Below are 20,427 nucleotides of genomic sequence, written 5' to 3' on the forward strand. Positions count from 1 at the left end.
GCCTGGCGACGGCTCTGCCTGAGATTCGATTGATCCGAATTATGCTGTAAACAGAGTCGCCCTGGTAACGGGGTGGAAGTTCACCCGCAAATAAAGAGAGGAGGTGCCACCGCCATGGGGGGAGGGGAGGTGCTGGAGCCCCAGGGGCAGAAGCCGGGGCCCTAGGGGCAGGTATCGGGGCCCTGGGCACAGGTGCTGGAGCCCTGGGGCAGCCGTGGGGGATGGACCCCTGGCCCTTGCAGGGAGGGTGTTGGAGCCGGGGGCAGGCGAGAAGCCCGGGCTCCTGGGCCCTGCCTCACTGCAGCAGGGCCTGGCCCCTCAGCCCAAGCCAGGCCACTGACCCCCCAGGCGCGGGGTGGGGCTGGCGGGCAGGGCTGCAGCACCAGGGCCCAGGGGCTGTGTATTGCAGGGCCTCCCCTGCCCTCTGGTGGCATCTCCAGGCCACTGCCACGGCCACTGCCACGGCCCAGGGAGCCAGGCTGGTGCAGCAGGGCCTGGAGCCCCAGGGGCCAGCCCAAGCCACTGGATGGACCTGGGGTATGAAGGGAGCCCCTGCCAGCACTGGGGATCCCATGCACGGCTGGCGTGCAAGTGGCACATGCGTTGCCACATGTGTGGGCCCTGTAACTGTGCACCCCTGCCTGGCACAGCCACCCCACACTGCATACATGGGATGGGCCCGTACACACGTGCTCATGCCGGGCTCTGTCCCTACCTATGCCCCCCTGCCACCCCCGGGGTGCTGGCAGCTGCAAAGTGCCCCCCACCCCTTGGGCCCAGCTGCTGCCCCCGCACCCCCAGCAGCGACCCACTGCCCCAGGCCATGGCCACCCCAGCCAGGCGCTGAGCCCCCAGCCCCACCCAGCTCCATACCTGGGAAGGGGAGGGAGGGTCTTGGCTGGCCCTGCATCCCCCTCCCTGGCCTGCCCCCAAGCCCCCCACCAGGGACCTCAGCCTGCAGCCCTGCAAAGCCAGATCCCTGAGCTCCGTGTCTGTTCCCGTCAGAGTCCGGGGACCTAGAGGCGTCTCTGCCCACAGGTTTCCAGCCCCACCACCCCTGCCCCTAGCACCCACCCCCTGCAGCAGGGTCTGTCCTTTCACTGCCCATCCCAGCTGCCCCCAGACCCTGCCCAGTCTGGCTGTTGCCAGGGGGTGCAAACACCAGTGCCCCTCTTCCCCCTGCATTGGCCCCTGCACCCCCATTCCCACCTCCCTGCTCCCCCACCCCACCCATAACAACCCCCCAGGTGGAGCTGACTGCCCCAGCCAGGCCCCCTGCGTTCCCAGCCCAGCCCAGCGCCATTAGCACCCCCTTGCCACCACTGCCCAGCTGATCCGGCCTAGCTGTGCACCCCCCCTTCCCCATGCGGTGCTCTCCAGGCTGGGCCGGGCGGGGGAGCATCCCCGGCGCCGGGGGACGGTGGCTCTGCAGAGGCGCCTGGCAGCAGCCTGGGCTGCTCAATAATTCATGGCTGCAGGCTCACTCGCTTGCTCACGCATGCACGATGCCCTCCTTCGGGGCGGATGGGGTGCAGGCTCCAGCTAGCAGGAGGGTGCTGAGCCCTGCCCAGGGATGAGGGCAGGAGTCCTGGCCCGCAGGCCCCCGCGCTGGGCCCTAGGCCCTGCTCTCCTGTGGCCAGTGGAGCCAAGGGGTCCTGCGCCCGTCGGCGAGAGGCTGGGGACAGCTCTGCACAGAGCAGCGCTGCGTCAGCGCACGCGCCCGGAGATGCCAGCCCTGCACGGGCCGCTCGGGCCAGGGGCTTGGGCCACCAGTGCTGCCCAGCCCAGCCCGCCTGAGCCGTGCGGAGTCCAAGACAGCGGTCAGGGCAGCTGCGGCCGGGCAGGGCGGGCTCCGCTGGGCCTCATGACCCCCAGGGAAACCGAGGCACGTGGAGGTGAAGCAGCTTGCCCACCACCCCGTGGCCAGGGTGGGACCTAGCGTCACGCCCCGCGCAGCTCTTCGAACCGAGGAGTCAGGGCCCCCAGCCCCCCCGGAGCAGGGCTGGCTCCCAGCGCCCCCAGCCCTGCCGCAGAGGGCAGGCTGGAAGGAGTGGGGGCCGAAGCCCTGGGCGACAGGCGCCGAGCCCAGCCCCCGCTCCCTCTCCTCTCGGAGAAACCGAAGACGCTGGCGTGTCCCGGGGGCATGCGCTGGCCCCGGCCCGGCACATCCATTAGCGGCGCTGCCTGGGCCCGGCTCGCCTTGATGCATCTGCCGCACAGCAGCTAATGGCAGCCCCCCCGCCCCGCGCCCGCCTGGCGCCCGGGTCGATGCAGCCGGAGGAGCGCGGAGACCCGCGGCCCCGCGCTGCTGGCAGCGGGGCAGGCCCAGGGCGGGTCCCTTTTGGGGGGCACAAGCCGGCCGGAGCTGTCGCTGGCTGCAACGTGGCCGGGGGCGGGGGGGGGGCTGGAAGTGGGGCCCAGACACGCGTGGTAAGAGCTGCTGTGTGGCCTGTTCAGCCTGCCCCGGGCTCCTGGGCGGGGGGGCTGGGAGCTGCGCCCCCGCCCCCGCCCCCGGGCAGCTGCGATCAGCACCTTGGAGAGGTGCCAGCGGGGCGGGGGCTGGGCCCGGGCCTGGCTCCGTGGCCGAGCCGTGGCTCCCCCAGGCTGTGGCACGGCCAAAGCGGCCTGGCAGTGACCTCGTGACCCCAGGGCCCTGTGGCGGGGCTGGGGCCGGGCACCGGGGCCACGCCGGCGCAGGAAGGCCCCAGCGGCACGGGGGCAGCATTAGGGGCGCCTTCCAGCCCGGCGGGGCTCGGCAATGCCGGCAGCACCGCACGCGGCCCAGGTCCAGCCCAGAGCCACAGTCCAGCTGGGGGGTCGAGGCAGCCCCCTCCAGCCAGAGGGCCTGGGCCTGAGCCACGCAGGCCCCTGGGGTGCGGCGTGCTGGGCCCAGCGTCGGGGGCGGGGGGCATTTGTGCGCCGGCCCGTGAAGTGCTCGCGCACTGTCCCGTGCGCCGTCCCGCGGGAGCGTGTGGGCCGGGCTTCCCGCCCCTGCGCCGGGCTGGGCTGGGCTGGGCTGGGCTGGCGGAGCCAGGCTGGGCACGGAGGCACCGGCGCCGGCTCCCCGCACGCCCTGCATGTCTCTCTCCAACTCCAGCGTCTTCCTGCTCCACGAGGTAGCGGGCCCGGGGCGGGGGCCGGGGCGGGGGCCCGGGGCTGGCATCACCCGCCCCGGGCCGCGGTGCCAAGGGCGGCGGGCCACGACCACTGGGAGCGCCTGGCAGCGGTGGGGGGCGCACAGCTGCGGGGCGCCAAGGGGCCGGGGCATCATGCAGCATAAGGGACAGGGGCTGGGTGGGGGCACGGGGGGGTGGGGGTGCAAGGCAGGGCAGAGGAGCAGTGCGGGGGCCGGGGGGGCAGTGCGGGGCAGGGGGGCACGCGGCGAGCACGAGAGGCGGCGCGGGGGCCGGGCCCGCTCCCCCCGCACCTGCTGCGGGCGGGGGCGGCGGAGCGGGCGCGGGCGCGGCGGCCGCGGGAGGCGGAGCCGGGCCGGAGCCGGAGCCGGAGCCGGGGCCGGCGGCGGGCGCGGCGGGGCCGGGCATCGCGGGCGGCGGGGCCGGGCCCGCCCCGGGGGCGGTGCGGGGCGGTGCGGGCCGGGCCGGGCCGGCAGAGGCGCCGCGGGTGCGGGTCTCTCCGGCCCCGTCTATGTCGTTTTCTGACTCCAGCGCGACCTTCCTGCTGCACGAGGTACGGGCGGGCGCGGCGTCGGGGAGGCGCCCGGCGCGGGCCCGGGCGGGGGGCACAGGAGGCGGCGGGGGCGGGGGGCGGGGTGTCTGCCCCCGCAGCGCCCCCATCTCCGCGCTCGCGCCCGCAGAGCTGCCAGGCCCGCGCACTGGCGCCCAGCCGGAGCGCGCGTGGGGGCCGGGCGGCCCGGCCCGTGCCAAGGCCCGCGTGAGCAGAGGAGCGGGCTGGTGCCGCGGGGCAGCAGTGCCAGGCCGGCGGCTCCGGGGCCAGGCTGAGGGCAAGGCCCCTGTGGCCCATGCACGGAGCAGCCCTCGCCACAGCCACCCCCCCGCGTTGCCGCGGCGATGAGCCTGCCTCCTCCCGCCGGATCCGGCCCTTCCCTCTCCCAGCTCTTTGTTTCCCTTGTGCTGCACCGGCTGCCGGCTCCCCGCACTCCCCCGCGCGCCTCGCCACGCCCCCCCGCCCTGCCACGCTCCCCCCGCGCCAGCCCCGCAGGCAGGTGCAGCCAGGTCCTGGCACCGGGACCGTGCCCAGCCCAGCCCGGCCCGGCCCCAGCCTCCCCCGCACAGCCCCGAGCCCGGTGGCACAGGGCAGCCCAGCCCGCACCCCGGTGCCCCCCTCCTCCTCGCCGCGACCCCCCCACGGCAGCTCCTCCATGTATGACGACTCCTATCTCCATGGCTTCGAGGACTCCGAGGTGGTGAGTGGGGAGTGCCGGCCCAGGGGAGGGGGCGATGGAGCTGGCCGCGGCGGTGCCCCCCCAGCCTGCGGGCGGGTGCCAGGGCCAGGCCCCCCTGGTTGGGGCCGGTGGGGGGGCTCCTAGCAGACCCCACCCCTGGCTGAGCTATTTATACAGCGCTATGGCGGAGGTGGGCGCCGGGGATGGCTGGCACAGAGGGAGGGGAGCCGGCAGCTCAGCGCCGCGGGTGCAGGCAAAGGGCCTGGCACCAGTGCTGGGGGGGCTCTGGAGGCCCCCTCCATGGAGCCTGCCGGGGCCACGTGGCACTAGGACCCGGGGCCACGTGAGCCATCTGCGATGCTTGAGCTGGCAGGGTCCCACCGACCCCGGCCCTGGCGCCGGCCCCACGCGCCACATAAGAGCGCCCGCAGGCCCCTGGGGCGGCCATACCAGAAGGCTGGGCAGCTCCTGTCCCCGCCTGGCCCGACGTGGGCATGGGCGAGCACCAGCCCTGCCACCGTGCCGGACAGGGAGCGTGTCCTGGGGAGGGGGCAGAGGCCACGGGCGGGGGGTGCAGATCCAGGGGCCTATAAATATTTCACCACAGCTCCTACTTCGTTTCGGGGCCGCAGCAGGAGTTGTTCAATTAAGCAGGAGGCTCCCAGCAGGGAGGGGCTGGGGGGGCAGGGTTCAGCTCCGTTCCTGTCTGTGCAGCGCCCCGTGGGGTGCTTGTTTGCTGGGGTGGCCACTGCCATGGCCTCCGGCCTGGGCACCAGGTCCCCTTGCCCCTGGCCTAGACTGGGGGCAGGGGGTACCAGGCTCCTGGGAGCTCAGGGTTGGTGCCAGCAGCCCCCGGTGCTGCCCTGTGGTGGGGGCGCTTTGCCCGGCTCTGCAGCGCGTGGGTGGGCACCAGGGGGCTGGATAATCAGATGCAGTCACACAAGCGCTTCCCCCCAGGCAGCCGCGCCTGGCATTTCCCAGGGCATCTGCCGAGCAGCGGGAGCCCCGGGCACGGCCGCAGGGGGTGGGGAGGGAGCCAGATGGGACCGGGAGGTGAGGGGAGGGGGCATCTCTGCCTCTGCTTCCCAGGCCTGCAAGGGAGCAAAGGTCACTGCAGGGAGAGTGATTGGCCGGGGGGGGGGGCACATGCTAGAAGCCCTGAGACACGCCAGCGTCACACATCTGACACGCAGGGCCCCACTCCCACGTGCGGTCATGCCATAACCCCCCCACATCAGGCCTGCACTGGGACACACACATGCATCCCACGCTTGGGCATGCGCTTGTGCCCTGGTGCTCATGAACGCATGCCTTGCGATAGCGGCGGGTGCGGATGTCTGACGTGCGTTTGTGCACACGGGCCTGCGCACGCTCACGTGTTGCACTGGGCATCGATGCGCCCTGGAGCCGAGGCCAGGACTGACCCCATCCGAGGACCGTGGCAGGGGAGGGAGCACCAGCTCCGTGGGGCGGGGGGAACTGAGGCTCAGATGTGACGCGGGCGGCTGGAGACCCCAGGAGTCGGGCCAAGCCCTGCACTTGCAGGCGGATCCAGGAGTCCGGCCAGCCCTGGTGTAGCAGCAAAGGAGGTGGGGGGGCTGCAGCAGGGAGGACATGGCCCGGGTGCGTACTTGGTGCCTGTCAGGCCCAGGGGCTGGGATGCGGCACGGCTGCTTCTGTGCCCAGGAGCGAAGGGCTGGGCCCACCGAGCTGCGGGTGCCCCTCTGCCCTGGGCTGGCAGGGGGTGGGGGCTGCGGTGGCAGCTGCAGCGCTGGCTCTGCCCCGTCTCCCTGGTGCCGGGAGCTGACTTCACCTCCCCGGGGCAGGCGCGAGCTGGGATTCGCTCCCGGGGCCCCTGGGCTCGGCCTGCTCCTGGCACCTGGGAGATGCAGCAACTGCACTCGCTGCCACGCTGCGGGGGGGGCAGCTGCTGTGCACGGGGGGCCATAGCTGATGCCCAGGTGCCCCCCCCCCCCACAGGGTTCAGCCGACTCCTACACCAGCCGCCCGTCCCTGGACTCCGACGTGTCCCTGGAGGAAGACCGCGACAGCGCCCGGCGCCAGGTGGAGAGCCAGGCCCAGCAGCAGCTCAACAGAGCCAAGGTGCCAGCGCGGGGCATGGGCACACGGCGCAGCCTGCCTGCCATGGATACAGTCATGGGGGGCAGCAGGGAGTGGGCACACGCATGCACACCCACGCTCACCTTCCACATTACACATGCATGCATGCACACACGTCCCCATGAACACTCGCGTACATGTGTAGGCACAGATGTGTGCATGCACACACGTGCACACCCCTGCACACACATCCCCATGGACACACGTACAAGTGCAGGCACATGTGCAGACATGTGTGTACACCACCCCCACATGCAGGCATACACATCCCCACATACACACGTGTGGAAATCACTATGCATGCGCGCACACCCTTCCACATACACACACACATATGTGCAAACACCCCATGCATGTACACCCGCCCTCCACTCATGCACATATATTTGCCACACACACACGTGCAAGCACTCCAGGCATGCACACACAAACACACATGTAAACCCCCCATACTTGCATGGACATCCCTCCACACACACACACACACACACACGCGCGCGCGCGAAGCCCTCCATTCATGCACACACACCCCTCTACATGTGCTGTCGTGGCCCTCCTGGGCAGCAGGGTGCAGATGCAGACAACATGGAGTAGGGGGCAGGGACCCCCGGCCTGCACTGACCCCCTTCTCGCCCACCCCCAGCACAAGCCAGTCGCCTTCGCCGTCCGCACCAATGTCAGCTACTGCGGCGCACTGGATGAGGAGTGCCCAGTGCAGGGTGCCGCCATCAACTTCGAAGCCAAAGACTTCCTGCACATCAAGGAGGTGAGTCCAGGGGTGGCGGAGGTGGGGGGAGGCCAGACGCCTGGGTACCATCCCCTGTGGAGGGGGGCAGCACCCATCCCGCCCCGCCGTGACTCCCCCCCTCGCTTCCCCCCAGAAATACAGCAACGACTGGTGGATCGGGCGGCTAGTGAAGGAGGGGGGAGACATCGCGTTCGTGCCCAGCCCCCAGCGCCTGGAGGCCATGCGGCTCAAGCAGGAGCAGAAGGCCAGGTGAGGGCACAGGCATCGCCCGCCTGCTACAAGGGTGCTCCTCAGCTGTCCCCTGCACTCAGCCACTGCTGCTTCCCCCCCAGGAGACCAGGCAACGCCTCCGGCCTTGGTGACATCGGGACCCGGCGATCGCCTCCCCCCTCACTAGGTAACCGGGGGGCCGCGGCCCCAGCCACCCTTGCACACGCGTTCTCACGCCTGATCCCTGCCAAGGGTGCAGACAGCTGGGCCCTCTGCCCCAGGCACCCCCCAGCGGGGCACAGGGCTCCCAGGTCTCCTGCCCCCTCCCCAGTGGCTCCTAATTCACTCACCAGCACCTGTTTCTTCTCTCCTCTCCTCTCCCCAAAGCGAAGCAGAAGCAAAAGCAGGTGAGTTCTCCAGGCGCAGGGGCAGTGGGCACTGCCGGCCTGAGGGCAGCAGGGATGCTGCGCTTCTGGGATGAAGCTGATCCACCTTTACCCAAGCCAGGGGCAGGAAGGGGAGCAGAGATGTCCCCACCCAGCTGGGAAGGGCAGGGGTGCAGCTTGTCCGGGATGCCTGGGCCCTCCAGGGCCGTGGAGGGACCCCAAAGATCTGGGGCACCAATGCAGGGTCCAAGGGGTGGTGCTGCGGGGGCCCCCCCTGAGCCCTCTGCCCTCCCTGCAGACAGAGCACATCCCCCCCTACGACGTTGTCCCCTCCATGAGGCCCGTGGTGCTGGTGGGACCCTCCCTAAAAGGATATGAGGTAGGAGGGGGGGTTCCCCGAAATTGGCCCCACCCCTTGCTAATCTGGGGGGAGCACCCCTGAACACTGGGGCTGGGGGCCCTCCACAACCCCCTCCCCTCAACCCAGCTAGGACCGCTTGCTCCTGTCCCCCAGCTGCATCCAGACCCAGGGTGAACGGAGAATCCCCCTTGCAGTATGGGGGCTCCGATACACCATGTCCTGCAGGGGGATGCATGGGCCGGGCACAGGCATGGTCTGTCTGGGCCTGCGTGACCTTGGGGGGCAGAGGCCTCAGGCCCAATGAGCAGGGGGGGGGCTGCAGAAGGCTGCCCCCCAGCCCAGTGACCTTGGGGATAACACGGGGCCACTGACCCTTGTGCCTGCAGGTGACCGATATGATGCAGAAAGCTCTTTTCGACTTCCTCAAGCACCGATTCGATGGCAGGTGAGCGCCCCCCCAGTCCCTTCCCCTCCCCCTTGGCCCCCCCTTAGTGCGTCATGGCCCCTGTGCCCTGCAGGATCTCCATCACCCGCGTCACGGCCGACCTGTCGCTGGCCAAGCGCTCTGTGCTCAACAACCCAGGCAAGCGCGCCATCATCGAGCGCTCCACCACACGCTCCAGCATTGGTGAGTGCCCACTGCCAGCTCCCGCGCCCCCCAGGCCTGTGCCAGCCCCAGGGCTCACCTGTGCCCCCCTTGCCTGCAGCGGAGGTGCAGAGTGAAATCGAGCGCATCTTCGAGCTGGCCAAGTCGCTGCAGCTGGTGGTGCTGGACGCCGACACCATCAACCACCCCGCGCAGCTGGCCAAGACCTCGCTGGCCCCCATCGTCGTCTACGTCAAGGTCTCCTCGCCCAAGGTCAGCCGGGCAGGGGCCACTGGGAGCCCTGGCGTGTAGCGCCCCCTGCCACTCCCTGTAAGGCCCGGGGTCTAGGACATTGGCACCGAACCCCAGGGCCCAGAGGTTTTGTTGACCCCTCAACCCCAGCAGGTCCAGCTGGACTCTGGAGCATCCCCGGGGAGTGGGTGGGGTCTGTGCACGTCCTGGCCTGCGTGACCCTGGTGCCCCCCCAGGTGCTGCAGCGGCTCATCAAGTCCCGGGGCAAGTCTCAGGTGAAGCATCTCAATGTGCAGATGATGGCGGCCGACAAGCTGGTGCAGTGTCCCCCAGTGAGTGTCCCCCTCTCCCGGCTGCCCCCGGGGACCCCTCGGACAGGCTCTTACCTGTCTCCTACCCCCAGGAGCTCTTTGACGTCATCCTGGACGAGAACCAGCTGGAGGATGCGTGCGAGCACCTGGCCGAATACCTGGAGGTTTACTGGAGAGCCACGCACCACCCCTCGCATGGGCCTGGCCCTGCCACGCCACCCACCGCCATCCCAGAGCTCCAGGTAGAAGGGGCGGGGGGGCTACGGCAGCATGTGCGTCACACCCCAGCAGTTCCTGCATCTCTGTGGCCCCTGCCCACCCCCTGCCCTGGTCTCTGCCCCCAGAACCAGCAGCTGCTGGGGGACCAGGGCAACGAGCACTCGCCCCTGGAGCGCGACAGCCTGATGCCGTCAGATGAGGCGAGTGAGGCATCGCGGCAGCCCTGGGCGGCCTCGTCGCCGCGCGGCTCCCGGCACCTGGAAGACGAGTACACCGACACCTACCCCGACCTGTACCAGCCGCACCGGCACCGCCACAGCGGGCTGCACAGCACCAACGGGCATGACTCCCAGGATCGCCTGCTGGAGCGCGATGGCGGCCAAGGCCACTGGCAGCGCAGCCGGCCCTGGGCCAAGGACAGCTACTGAGGGACCCCCGCCCAGGCCTGGCATCCCTGGCTCCAAGCAGCCCCACAGGGCTCAGGGAGCTGCTGGGCAGGGCCCCGCGTGCCCAGAGCTTGCGTGTGCCTCCAGCTGAGCCATGGGCAGGGGGCATCCCCCCTCCTTCCCCCACCCCCAGCCTGCATGGGTGTGACCCCTCCGGGCCTTGCGCAGGGTGGTGGGGGGGACACAGGTCATCTCCTCGCAGGCGACCCGGCTCAGTCTCCCGGGGGTGGCAGCACAGCACAGAGACCCGGAGGAGCCAGGACTCCTAGGTTCCACTCCTGGCTTGGGCACCTCCCCCCATACCCCCTTCCCCCCTCACTGCTTCGAGGGACAGGGACAGGGCAGCTGCTGCCCGAGCGCGTCACCCTCCCTCTTGGAATTGCACCCACGAATGCACGTCCACCAACTGCGCCCTGCTGCCCTCTGCCGGACGGAGCGGGCTGGGGCCGATCCCTGCGGTGCCGCAGCAGCGCCTTTGTTACACCTTTTGTAGAAAGCACCAATCTCCCCGACGACATCGCCCGTTTCAACAAGAACCTTTGCAGATCATGCGTGGTGTCTGCCTTGTTTCCCCTGTGCGGGGGGTGGGGGGGGAAAATGATGATGATTGACCATGGGGCTGCAGGGACCCCGCCTCGACCTTGCTACCATGCCAGGGCCTCAGCTGGGAAGCACAGACTCTAGGAGCATCCCCGCGTTGGGAGGCTGCAAGGCCAAGGTAGACCTAGAGTGCCGCTGCCCACCCTAGCCCCTAGCTGTGGCAAGGGGAAGGCTCCAGGGGACAGACAGCAAGGCTGATTCCTGCCTCAAGCTGTGCTTGAGTCCCAGGGACCATGGGCCAGGGGCAGCAGCCCTCCCCATCTACTGCCCAGACAGCCCTGCTCATGTTGCAGGCCAGCAGGAAGGGTGCACAGGTCCTGTCCCTCTCCTCAAGGCCTGACTGGACTGCCCCCAGCCAGCCCCGGTGGCACAGAGGGATAGCTCCCAGGACACATCCTGTGGTTTATTCCTTGCCCCAGGCCCAACAAGGACTCAACACAACAAAAAGGATCAAGTGACAGAGGACAGTGGAGGGGGCAGGAGGGACCCTGAGGCATGAGACTGGGCTCACAGCCGTGGGAAGCCCAAGAGTGGGGGTGGGGAGACAGGCCCCCTCCAGTCCCTAGCAAAAGGAGTCTGCTTCCAGTCCCAAATCCTGCTTAAAACAGAAGGGTTTAATTCGAGCCACGGCGTGGCTCTGCTGAGGGTGGCGGGCACTGCCCCAAAGGCCCAGCTGCCAGGGCCGCATGGGGCAAGGTACAAGCTACAAGTCGTCACGTGGCTGCAGCCCCAGCAGGAGGTCCCTAGGGCACAGGAACCCCCCTCCCAGGTCTGGACCATGACCCCAGGGAGGGGTGGGGTGCAGCAGGCTTTTTTGGTTCCTGCTTGTTCCCTAACGGCTCTGCCCAACCCAGAGAGGTGAAGCCCAGGCTGGGTGGAGCCTGGCTGAGCAGGGGCAGGGAGTGGAGTCCAGGCTGCTCCAGGCACAGGGCAATACCTGGCAGCCACAAGCAAAGTCTGGGGCAAAAAGAGGCCCCCTTCTCCGGCAGGCTCCCCTGGGAGAAACTGTTAGCACGCAGCATCCCGTGGCTCAGGCAAAGATGGTCTCCTCCCGCCGCTTCTTGGTGAGGATGGTGCCAGGTTTGTGCTGGGCATCGGGGTGGTTGGCCAGCTCCGGCGGGCAAGAGGACACGGGGCTTTCCAGGATGGCCTGCTTCAGGTCGTAGAAGACGGCCGAGTCCTCCTTGGTGAGGAAGGTGATGGCCACACCGCTCTTGCCGGCTCGGCCCGTCCGGCCAATGCGGTGGATGTAATCTGCACAGAGAAGCCAATCAGGTAGCGCCAAGGTGCCAAGCTGTGGCCACCTCTGGGGTGCAGCAGCTTGGAAACAAAGCCAAGTGCCAGGAGCCTGCCTTCAGCCACACTGGCAACTGGTGGCTCTGTGCTTCATCCCGACCTGGCACACGGCCCCCACCAAACATGTTCTCTACACCCCAACAGTCACCCATGTGCCCGACTGAGCCTGGGGGATGCACAGGGGGGAGGCAGGGACTCACCTTCAATGTTTTTGGCCATGTCATAGTTCACCACCATGGAGACGTCTTGGATGTCGATACCACGGCCAGCCACGTCCGTGGCAACCAGGATGTCCTTCGCACCAGCCTTCAGGTTGGACAGGGCAAACTCTCGCTGCTCCTGGCCCTTGCCACCGTGCAGGGTGCAGGCATTGTACTGTTCAGACACGAAAAGGCAGCTCAGAGCTGGGTTGGGTGCTGGTACTATGGCATCCCCCAACCTGGCAAGGGCTTGGTGACCCCCCACCCAGCAGGCGCCGCAGGCCCCAGAAGAGCGAAGAGCGAACGCTGCACAGCCCTTGCGGGTGGGAACGGGCCCAAGCCAGAACCCCCTCCTGCATAAGACGCAGGATCTGCAGGGCCCAGTGGCTACACCACAGCCAAGCTGCACAGGCAGCACCCTCAGCCCCGTGGCACCACCTACCCCCATCTTCTCCAGTGACTTCGCCAGCACATCACAGCCCTTCTTCTGGTTAACGAAGATGATGATGGGTGGGTCGAAGCCCTGCTCCAGGATGGCTAGCAGCTTCTTCCTATTGGGGGAAAAGGGGGTGGGGATCAGCAGGCAGGACAGGACAACAAGACCTTACAGAGGCACCTCCCAGCCACAGCAGGCCCCGGGGCTCCCCACCCCACCCCCAAGGCTCCCCTGGGAAAGATGAAGCTTCCCAGCTAGATGCCATGGCCCCAGTCCCAGCACAGTTCCTGACTCGGTACCTCTTCTCCGACTCTGACATGAGGAAGACCTTCTGCTCCACACGCTCATGGGGCTTGCCAGCCGAGCCAATATACACCACAGCTGGGCGGCGCAGGTAGCTGCGAGCCAGGCGCTCCACCGCTGGTGGCATGGTGGCCGTGAACATCACCGTCTGCCAGAGAGATGGGTACATGAGCGAAAGACCTAGGCTGAAGTGGCCTCAGGGGACTCCCTATCTTCTGGGGGTTTGGGGGGACAGACATGGGGGACTGAAGCTGGAAGAGGCAGGACCAGGTCTCTCACCCCGGCTAGTGAAACACCCCCTGCCTCTGTGCTCACCCAGGCTCCTCCTGGGGCTCTGGGGCTCATACCCTTACTTCCTCAACTCCCCCTGGACCACCTCTTCTGGGTCCAAGTGCAGCCCCAACACCCTCCCATGCTGACCTGCCGGTACTTGTGCTTGCCCGACTCGAAGTTGGCCAGCATCTTCTCAGGATCCTCGGCCTCATCAGTGTCAGGCTTCTGGTTGGTGACGGGCATGTGCTCCAGAATCTTCTGCACGTCGGGCTCAAAGCCCATGTCAATCATCCTGTCAGCCTCATCAAGCACCACATAGGTGCAGCGGCTCAGCACCAAGTACCGGTTCTCCAGCACGTCGATGAGCCGGCCCGGTGTGGCAATGACGATCTGCGAAGGGTGCCAGCATCAGACCCACTGCACTCCCCCGGCCCCTCCCACCCCCAGCCAGGGTCTGACCCTGCGCTCACTTCACAGCCCATGCGCAACCGGAAGCCCTGGTCCTCACGGGAGATGCCCCCAATCACAGCCACAGTGCGAATGCCCAGCGGCTTCCCAAACTTGATAGTCTCCTCCTCGATCTGCTGGGCCAGCTCTCGTGTGGGGGCCAGAATGATGGCATAGGGGCCCTGGTCCGATTCTTCGATCCTGCATGGTGACACGGTAGGCATGAGACCGTGCCACCCAGCCATCCCATCTGCCCTCCCTGCCCTGCTCCCAGGCCGGCAGCTCTCACCTGTCGATCTTGGGCAGCGTGGTGATCCAAACTAGCAAGGGGATCAGGAAGGCAGCCGTCTTGCCGCTGCCAGTCTCAGCCACGCCAATGATGTCGCGGTTCTGCAGGCCAATGGGGATGGCCTGGCGCTGGATGGGGGTGGGCTCCTGGACAGCAGGGAATGGAGCCAGTGAGAAGGGACCAGAGTCCCGCAGGGCAGCCAGGCCAAAGGGGGCTGACAGCCAGGCCTCCCAGGCCCCTCTACCTTAAACCACATTCCTCCCAGACCAGGAATCCTGGGCCAGGGACTGAGTCCAGCTCGTGGCGAGAATGGGCTGTGCACCCTTGGCAGGGAGAGGGAATTTGCACTCACCTTGTAGCCGCACTTGTCGATCACCTCTAGGATGTGGGGGGGCAAGGAGGAGTCCTTCCAGGAGCGGATAGGGTTGGGGATCTTGCCACCCTTGGTGGTGATGCTGTAGTCCTCGCGGAAGATGCGCCAGTCTCGGTCCGTCATCTCGTCCAGCTTCTTCTGCGACCAGTGCCGGTCATCCCAGCGCTGCTTCGCTTCCTTCTTCCGCAACTTGCGCAACCGGGCCCTGCAGGGAGGGGACACCAGTAATCGGGTCTCCCATGTGCTCTGCTGAGCAGAAACCACCTGCCACCCTTGCTGGGCAAACATGGGGCAGAATGCAGCCAGCCTCACCGCAGGTATCCCAGAAGCACCTCAGCTCCAGGCCCACGGAGGTCTCACACCTGCACCCAAACCACCTGCCCTCATGCCCCATTCCTGCACACTTGCAGTGCAGCTAGTGACCGGCCCTAATAACCCTGCAGCCGTGGGCCAGACCCGAGGCCCCACGCCGCAACCTATGCCCCCAAAACACGTCTGGTGACAGAACCTCCCAAGCCTGGAGCCAAGCCCGAGAACCCCACCCCCCTTCACCACAGCAGCCACTCACTCCTCCTGCTCCTTCTCCTCCAGCGTCCGCCGTTTCTCCATCAGGTCTCCATAGAAGCGCGACTGCTCTCGCTTCTGCTGCTTCAGGTCAATGCCGGCAATGAAGCCGCGGCCCAGCAGCTGCACCTGGTGCCGCTCCTTGTACCTGCACAACAGGAGGCGATGGGGTCAGAGCAGCTATGGTGGCACCCCAGGCTGCTCTGGTGCTCCACAACAGGTAGGGAAACCTGGAGATGACGACGGGGGAAGACCTCCTCTGCCCTGAACAGGTGACTCCATGGCACCAGTTAGCCCTGGCTCTGGGCTGCACTCACAGTGGGTTGTAGTCGATGGACGTGTCCTCAGATGCGTCCCACTCAAAGACAAACTTGCGGTCGTTCAGGTGCCGAGTGCGTCTCCGCTTCTTCACACCACCCAGGTACCGCTCCTGCAGGCAGTGTGGTCATCAGCGCCCACCCAGCAGACGCAACCAGCCCTAGGAGCCTAAGAGAAAGGGACTGCCAGCCCCCAGCTCCCCTGCCCCATTCCTTCAGCCCCCACCCCACTCCACAGTTGCAAGGGAACTGAGGTGTCCTGTCTCCCAGCCCACAGGAGATACGGACTCCCTGCCTGGGGGCAGCAGCATGACCGGGAGAACCGAGTACCTTGATAGCGTGCAGCTCCTTGCTCTTGTCCTTCTCCTCGCGGATCTTCTGCCGCCCCTCCTCATCCTCATTGCCATTGGTCTCGCGCTCCATACGCTCCCGCCGCTCTCGGCGCTCCCGCTCCTGTGGGTCCTCTGTGGGGTGGGCAAATGGAGACTCAGCATACCCCACGCTCGAGGGCAGCACCAGCGGCCCTCCTAGGGCTGGGTAGAATCCACCCCCCCGACAGGCACTCACCCAGCATCTTCCTCCCCATATCCTGGAACTGCTTCCTCTTCTTCCTCTCCTCCTCCAGCAGCCGCTGCCGCTCCTCCACCTCCTGTTGGCGCCGCTTCAGCGCCTCGGCCTCCCGCTCAGCTTTGGAGAGAAACTTGGGCTGGAGAACAGAGAAGGCAGTAAGCACAGCCCAGCAGGGCAGCACCCTCCATGCCCCCATCCTCTCACACAGCCCCAGCCTGCTGCAACCCCACTGCACAGCGCAGAGCCAGGGACCCAGAGGGGAGCAGCTTTCTATCTGCACTACTGCCAAGACTGGGCCCAGCAGCGGGGAGGGAAGGAGGCAGCCCCCCAACAGCGTACGGCACTGCTCATCCTCACCTTGGCCTCTGCCTCCTCTTCAGCCTTCTTCTTGGCCAGCAGCTCCTCCAGCGACAGGGGCTGGGCCTGCAAACATAGGATGGCGCCATCAGAGCCCTAGAGCTGTGCCAGCCCCACACCGCGCCAGGCAGAGAGAGGACCCAATGCCAGGCTGTGCTTGCCCCTCCCCGACACCCCACCTTCTCCTTCCTCATCGCTGCATCCTCCTCCTCCTCCGCCGCCCTGCGGGAGTCTCTGTCCTTCCGGAACTTGGAGTCCTTGCCTCGGCTCGGGGACAAGCTCCTGCGCAGGGGAAACCAGGCACGGGTCCCAGCTCAGTCCCCTCCAGCGCCTTGCTGGCAGGATCTCACCCACCCGCTCCAACTCCCCTCGTCTTCCCCGCCCTCCCGGCCGGGCAGGGAGCCTCCACCCACTCGTCCCATGCCCCCACCCCGTCGCGACAGACCTGGAGCGCTTGCGGTCCTTGTCCCGCCGGTGCCCATCTTTCTCCCGGTCGCGGTCCTTCTTGCTCCTGTCGCGCTCCCGCTCTTTGTGTCGCCGCTCCCTGTGAGGGCAGAGCCCCGTGGCAGAGGCTGCAAACACCGGGTCTGCCTGTCCCCCCGCGCCAACAACCCCTGCCCCGTCTGGGAGCGGAGCCGGCTGCGCCCCCACCGCCTCCCCGGGGCCCTGCCCCTGCCCCGCACCTGTCGGCTGACTTGGACCTGGAGCGGGACCGCGAGCGGCTGCCCCGCCGCCTCTCCCGGGACCGGTGCCGCTTCCTGTCCTTGCCCGGGGGGCTCTTCCTGTCGCGCTCCCGGTCTCGATCCGGGGAGCGCGAGCGCTTGCGATCCTCCTTGGCCGGGGACGGGTCCCGCTCCTTCTTCTCCACCAGCTCCCCCGCCATCTACCGGGGCCGAAACGCTGTCAGGACCGGAGGCGAGACCCCGCTGTCCCCGGCGCCGGGAGGAGCTCCCGCGGGCATCGTGGGGGGAGCAGGGCGCGGGGCCCCAGCAGGCGGGCGACCTCCCAGGAAACCGAGGAACGAGCTAGGGGAGGTGGGGAAGGGGCCCGGGCGTCCCACCACGCTTACCACCGTCGGCGTCACCAGGCCCCAGGTCCCCGCGCCGCCGCCGCCATCTTAGCGGGCTCGCTCCGGAACCAGGCCCCGCCGCGCGGCATGCCGGGAAGGCGAGTCCATTGCCCCGGCGACAACAGCTCCCAGGAGGCGCCGCGCGGCCAGGCTGGCGCCGACTGCGTTGGCTCGGCGCCTACAGCTCCCAGCAAGCGCCGCGGCACCGTACCGGAAAGCGGTCCCATTGGCTCAGCCGGCGCCACGCTGGGAAGGCGAGCGCGGCCGCGGGGCACGCCGGGAAATGTAGTTGCGGGCCGGGCTCCGCTCTGGGATTAACCCCTTGCAGGCCGGAGCGGGCCGCGGGGGACACCCCTGCTCCACACCTGGAGGCTTTGCTCCTGGTTCTGTCACCGACGCTCCTTCCCGCCGAGGTCACCTCCCTGCACCTCCACCAGAGGCTGCCCACCCTCCACAGACAAGAGGCACACTGGGCACAGGCTGCTACTATCCACTGTATTTTCCATAATAAATAAGCTTTTTAATAACATTGAACATGGAACAGAGAGTCATCCCCCCAGACAAAAGGTCTGTAAAACAAAAGCCACTCCCCCCCGACAGTCCCATCCCCCCCCCCCCCACAGGCAAAGGCGGTGCTGCCCCTGCCCTGGGGCCAGGTAACATCAAGGCGAGCGGCTGGTGCCAGGCAGCGCGAGGGCCAGGGACAGCAGCAGATGGAGGCGACAGGGCACGGCTGGACAGCGAGTGGGCCTTAGAGGGGAAACAATGAGTCTGTGGCGCGTTGTCCCGGCTCCGGGAGTGCAGGAGCCACCATCAACCAAGCCCCGTCTGTGCCAAGCAGCCTGGAGGAGCCCCAGGGTCACCCCAGGGCCCGGGCAGCCCCTCTCCCCATCCCCTGGAGAACGTGCGCGGAGCCTGCGTGGGAAGCAGTGCAATGAGCTGGGCCAATTCTGGGGCTGCCGCAGCTGGGGAAGCCCTAGGCCCCGAATCCCTTCTGCAGGGGAAGGCGTCACATGGGGCCTGCTCCTCTGGGGGGGCATGACCCGGCTCCCAGCTCCCCCTTGCTGGGGCAGCCCTCCCTCCCTCCCCGTTGCAGGGGCTGGAGAGTGTCCAGGGGCTGGAGGCAGGCCCACCCCCTCACATGACAGAGCAGCTTTTCGCCTTTTCCTTCTTGAAGGTGGAAGAGATGAGTTCAGAGCGGCTGGGCAGGTGCAGCAAGCGCTTGGAAAGGCTGCGTGTGGGACTCTTAGGGGGCGGGGGGCTGCCCTTGCTCAGGCAGACGCCGGAGGCCGTGCGGAAGATGCTATGGACGCTTTTCTCCGAGGTGAAGGCGGAGCACTCCAGGTAGCTCTCGGCTCCCAGCTGCTTGGCCACAGCGCAGCCCTACAACCCGAGCAAAGAGAGAGATGAGGGGGCACCAGGAGGGGAAGGTCCTGAACACCACACCAGACCACTCAAGCCAGAGCCAGGTCCTTCCAGGCTGGGGCAAGAAGGCAGGACGCTGGCACTCACCTGCTCGTAGGAGACGGGAGCCTGCTTCTGGTGGGACAGCTCCAGGAGAGTGCTCAGGTCGGTTCGCAGGTCCGTCTTGCAGCCGATCAGCAGCACCCGGGTGCTGGGGCAGTAGTCCAGGATTTCTGTCTTCCACTGCAGGGACCATGGAGGGGAGATGGGGGGTCAGGGAGCCCTAGGCCAACACCCCTAAGCCCTCCCTGGTACCACCCCAGTGCTGCCCTGGCTAATGAAGGAACTACACTCCGCTCCAGGGGTACAGGGGCATTCCTAGGTGCTGAGCCTGGCCCCACCAGACCCCTGGGGAAGGGGTATCAGACCAGAACCCTCCACCCCTGCAGATGAGGCCACGTAAGTGGGGGGTGAGGCGTTACATCTAGCCCACAGCAGGACCAGCCCCTAATGCTAGAAGGGAGCAGCAAGTGGCTAATGCAGAGGACCTGCACCCCCCCACAAGCAGCAGCAAATGAGGGGCTACCTTCCCCCCCCACCACTTTTCATCCCCACTCCAGCCCAGTCCCATGGCACCAACCATCCCTTTAAAATCAGGCCACCCCCCAAAGATAATCAGCTGGGCACAGAGCCTGCCCAGAGGGCACTTCTGCCCCTCTTCAGGGTCAGCCCCAAGACTTTCCTGCCCCAGGGGCAAAGACCCAGGCCTGGGGGGGTGAGTATCACCTTCTTGAGGGTGCTGTCCAGGGTCTCGGGGCGGCTGATGTCAAAGCAGAGCAGGACGGCGTCTGAGTCGCTGTAGCAGAGCGGGCGCACGTTGTCGTAGTAGGGGGACCCTGCGAGGGAGGGCAGGAGTCACTGGGGGGTGCTGTGGGCTGGCCTATTGCCCCCACTGGGCCTCAGGGCCAGGTTGTGCCCGGCAGCCCAAGTTCCCTCCTGCCTCCCTGCAGATTTTTGGGAAATGGCTCCTGTGCCATTTATATAACCACCACCCCCTGCTCCCTCCCTTTGCAGCACCAAGCTTGCCAGGCCTGGGGAGGGGGGCAGTGGGTGCCCACCCGGGGAGCAGCAGGGTGGCAGCTGCAGAGTGGGGGTGGGGGTGGGGGGGCACAGTCACAGATAAAGGGAACAAAGGAAAGGATGTTGCACCCCCAAGCAAAGGGGGGCCCCAGTGCAGCCCCCAGGCCAGGGTGCGGGGGGGGGTGCTGCCCGGGGCCCCTCCCCGGCCCCCCACCCCCCCCAGCAGATCCAGGGCTTTGCAGCCCAGACGCTCCGTGCTCAGAATAGCAAACAGTGCCAGCTCCTGCGCCAGCCCAGCACATCGCCATAGCAACCGGGATGGGGGGGCTGCAGGGGTGCTCTGGATTAGGGGGCTACAGGAGTGAGGGGGGCTGCCCCGCAACCCCCACCAACCCCCCGGAACCCCCAACTGCCCCCGGGACATACCCGCAGCTCTGCAGTGCCAGAGCTGCACAGGGGGGAGGGGGGCAGACAACACAGAGCGCCCCCCAGACACGCGTGTCAACCCCCCCGCGCATCCCCCCGTACCGGAGGTGTCCCACAGGCTGAGCTCCACGCGGGTCTCCTCGCCCTCCAGGCAGGCCGTGTAGTTCTCAAAGACCGTGGGCACGTAGGTCTGCGGGCGGGGGGAGAGGGGTCAGTCCCGGCCAGCCGAGGCCACGGCGGCGGGCGCCGGCCCCCGTGGGCCGCCCACGCGCGACCTGGCTCACCTCGGGGTAGCAGTCCTTGGCCAGCACCTGCAGCATGGCCGTCTTGCCGCACTGCACGTCGCCCACCAGCACCAGCTTGCAGCGCGCCACGGCGGCCGCCACCGCCGCCGCCGCCCTCCGCTCCCTCATGGCGAGC

The 20,427-nt window shown here is 67.7% G+C and overlaps 3 protein-coding genes across 4 annotated transcripts; 1 reads left to right on the forward strand and 2 right to left on the reverse strand.

Moving 5' to 3' along the window:
• Nucleotides 1-3,487: 3,487 nt before the first annotated feature.
• CACNB3 (calcium voltage-gated channel auxiliary subunit beta 3) lies at nt 3,488-10,552 on the forward strand. Of its 2 annotated transcripts, none has more exons than XM_090053434.1 (13): nt 3,488-3,687; nt 6,344-6,466; nt 7,128-7,250; nt 7,366-7,481; nt 7,565-7,629; nt 7,830-7,849; nt 8,127-8,207; nt 8,576-8,634; nt 8,708-8,817; nt 8,897-9,048; nt 9,264-9,359; nt 9,431-9,580; nt 9,683-10,552. In XM_090053434.1, the coding sequence occupies exons 1-13, from the start codon at nt 3,646-3,648 to the stop codon at nt 9,983-9,985; spliced, it is 1,440 nt and encodes a 479-aa protein (XP_089909560.1). In that variant the 5' UTR covers nt 3,488-3,645; the 3' UTR covers nt 9,986-10,552. The 2 variants fall into 2 exon arrangements, with proteins under 2 accessions (XP_089909560.1, XP_089909559.1); XM_090053433.1 differs by lacking the exon at nt 3,488-3,687 and adding an exon at nt 3,731-4,384.
• A 644-nt stretch (nt 10,553-11,196) lies between these two features.
• Nucleotides 11,197-17,252, reverse strand: DDX23 (DEAD-box helicase 23). Its single transcript, XM_090053423.1, has 17 exons — nt 17,098-17,252; nt 16,712-16,911; nt 16,474-16,572; nt 16,208-16,310; nt 16,029-16,094; nt 15,669-15,807; nt 15,432-15,565; nt 15,102-15,214; nt 14,789-14,932; nt 14,200-14,425; nt 13,848-13,993; nt 13,582-13,759; nt 13,259-13,501; nt 12,835-12,986; nt 12,542-12,650; nt 12,100-12,274; nt 11,197-11,857 (listed from the first exon to the last, which is right to left on the reverse strand). The coding sequence occupies exons 2-17, from the start codon at nt 16,909-16,911 to the stop codon at nt 11,634-11,636; spliced, it is 2,451 nt and encodes an 816-aa protein (XP_089909549.1). The 5' UTR covers nt 17,098-17,252; the 3' UTR covers nt 11,197-11,633.
• Nucleotides 17,253-17,716: 464 nt separating this feature from the next.
• On the reverse strand, nt 17,717-20,426 carry RND1 (Rho family GTPase 1). Its single transcript, XM_090053439.1, has 5 exons — nt 20,292-20,426; nt 20,110-20,197; nt 19,288-19,397; nt 18,610-18,744; nt 17,717-18,480 (listed from the first exon to the last, which is right to left on the reverse strand). The coding sequence occupies exons 1-5, from the start codon at nt 20,418-20,420 to the stop codon at nt 18,235-18,237; spliced, it is 708 nt and encodes a 235-aa protein (XP_089909565.1). The 5' UTR covers nt 20,421-20,426; the 3' UTR covers nt 17,717-18,234.
• Between the last annotated feature and the right edge of the window lies 1 nt (nt 20,427).

The sequence above is a fragment of the Crocodylus siamensis genome, chromosome 6 (assembly GCF_052110815.1).
Source record: "Crocodylus siamensis isolate JL-2025a chromosome 6, ASM5211081v1, whole genome shotgun sequence".
Lineage (NCBI taxonomy): Eukaryota > Metazoa > Chordata > Crocodylia > Crocodylidae > Crocodylus > Crocodylus siamensis.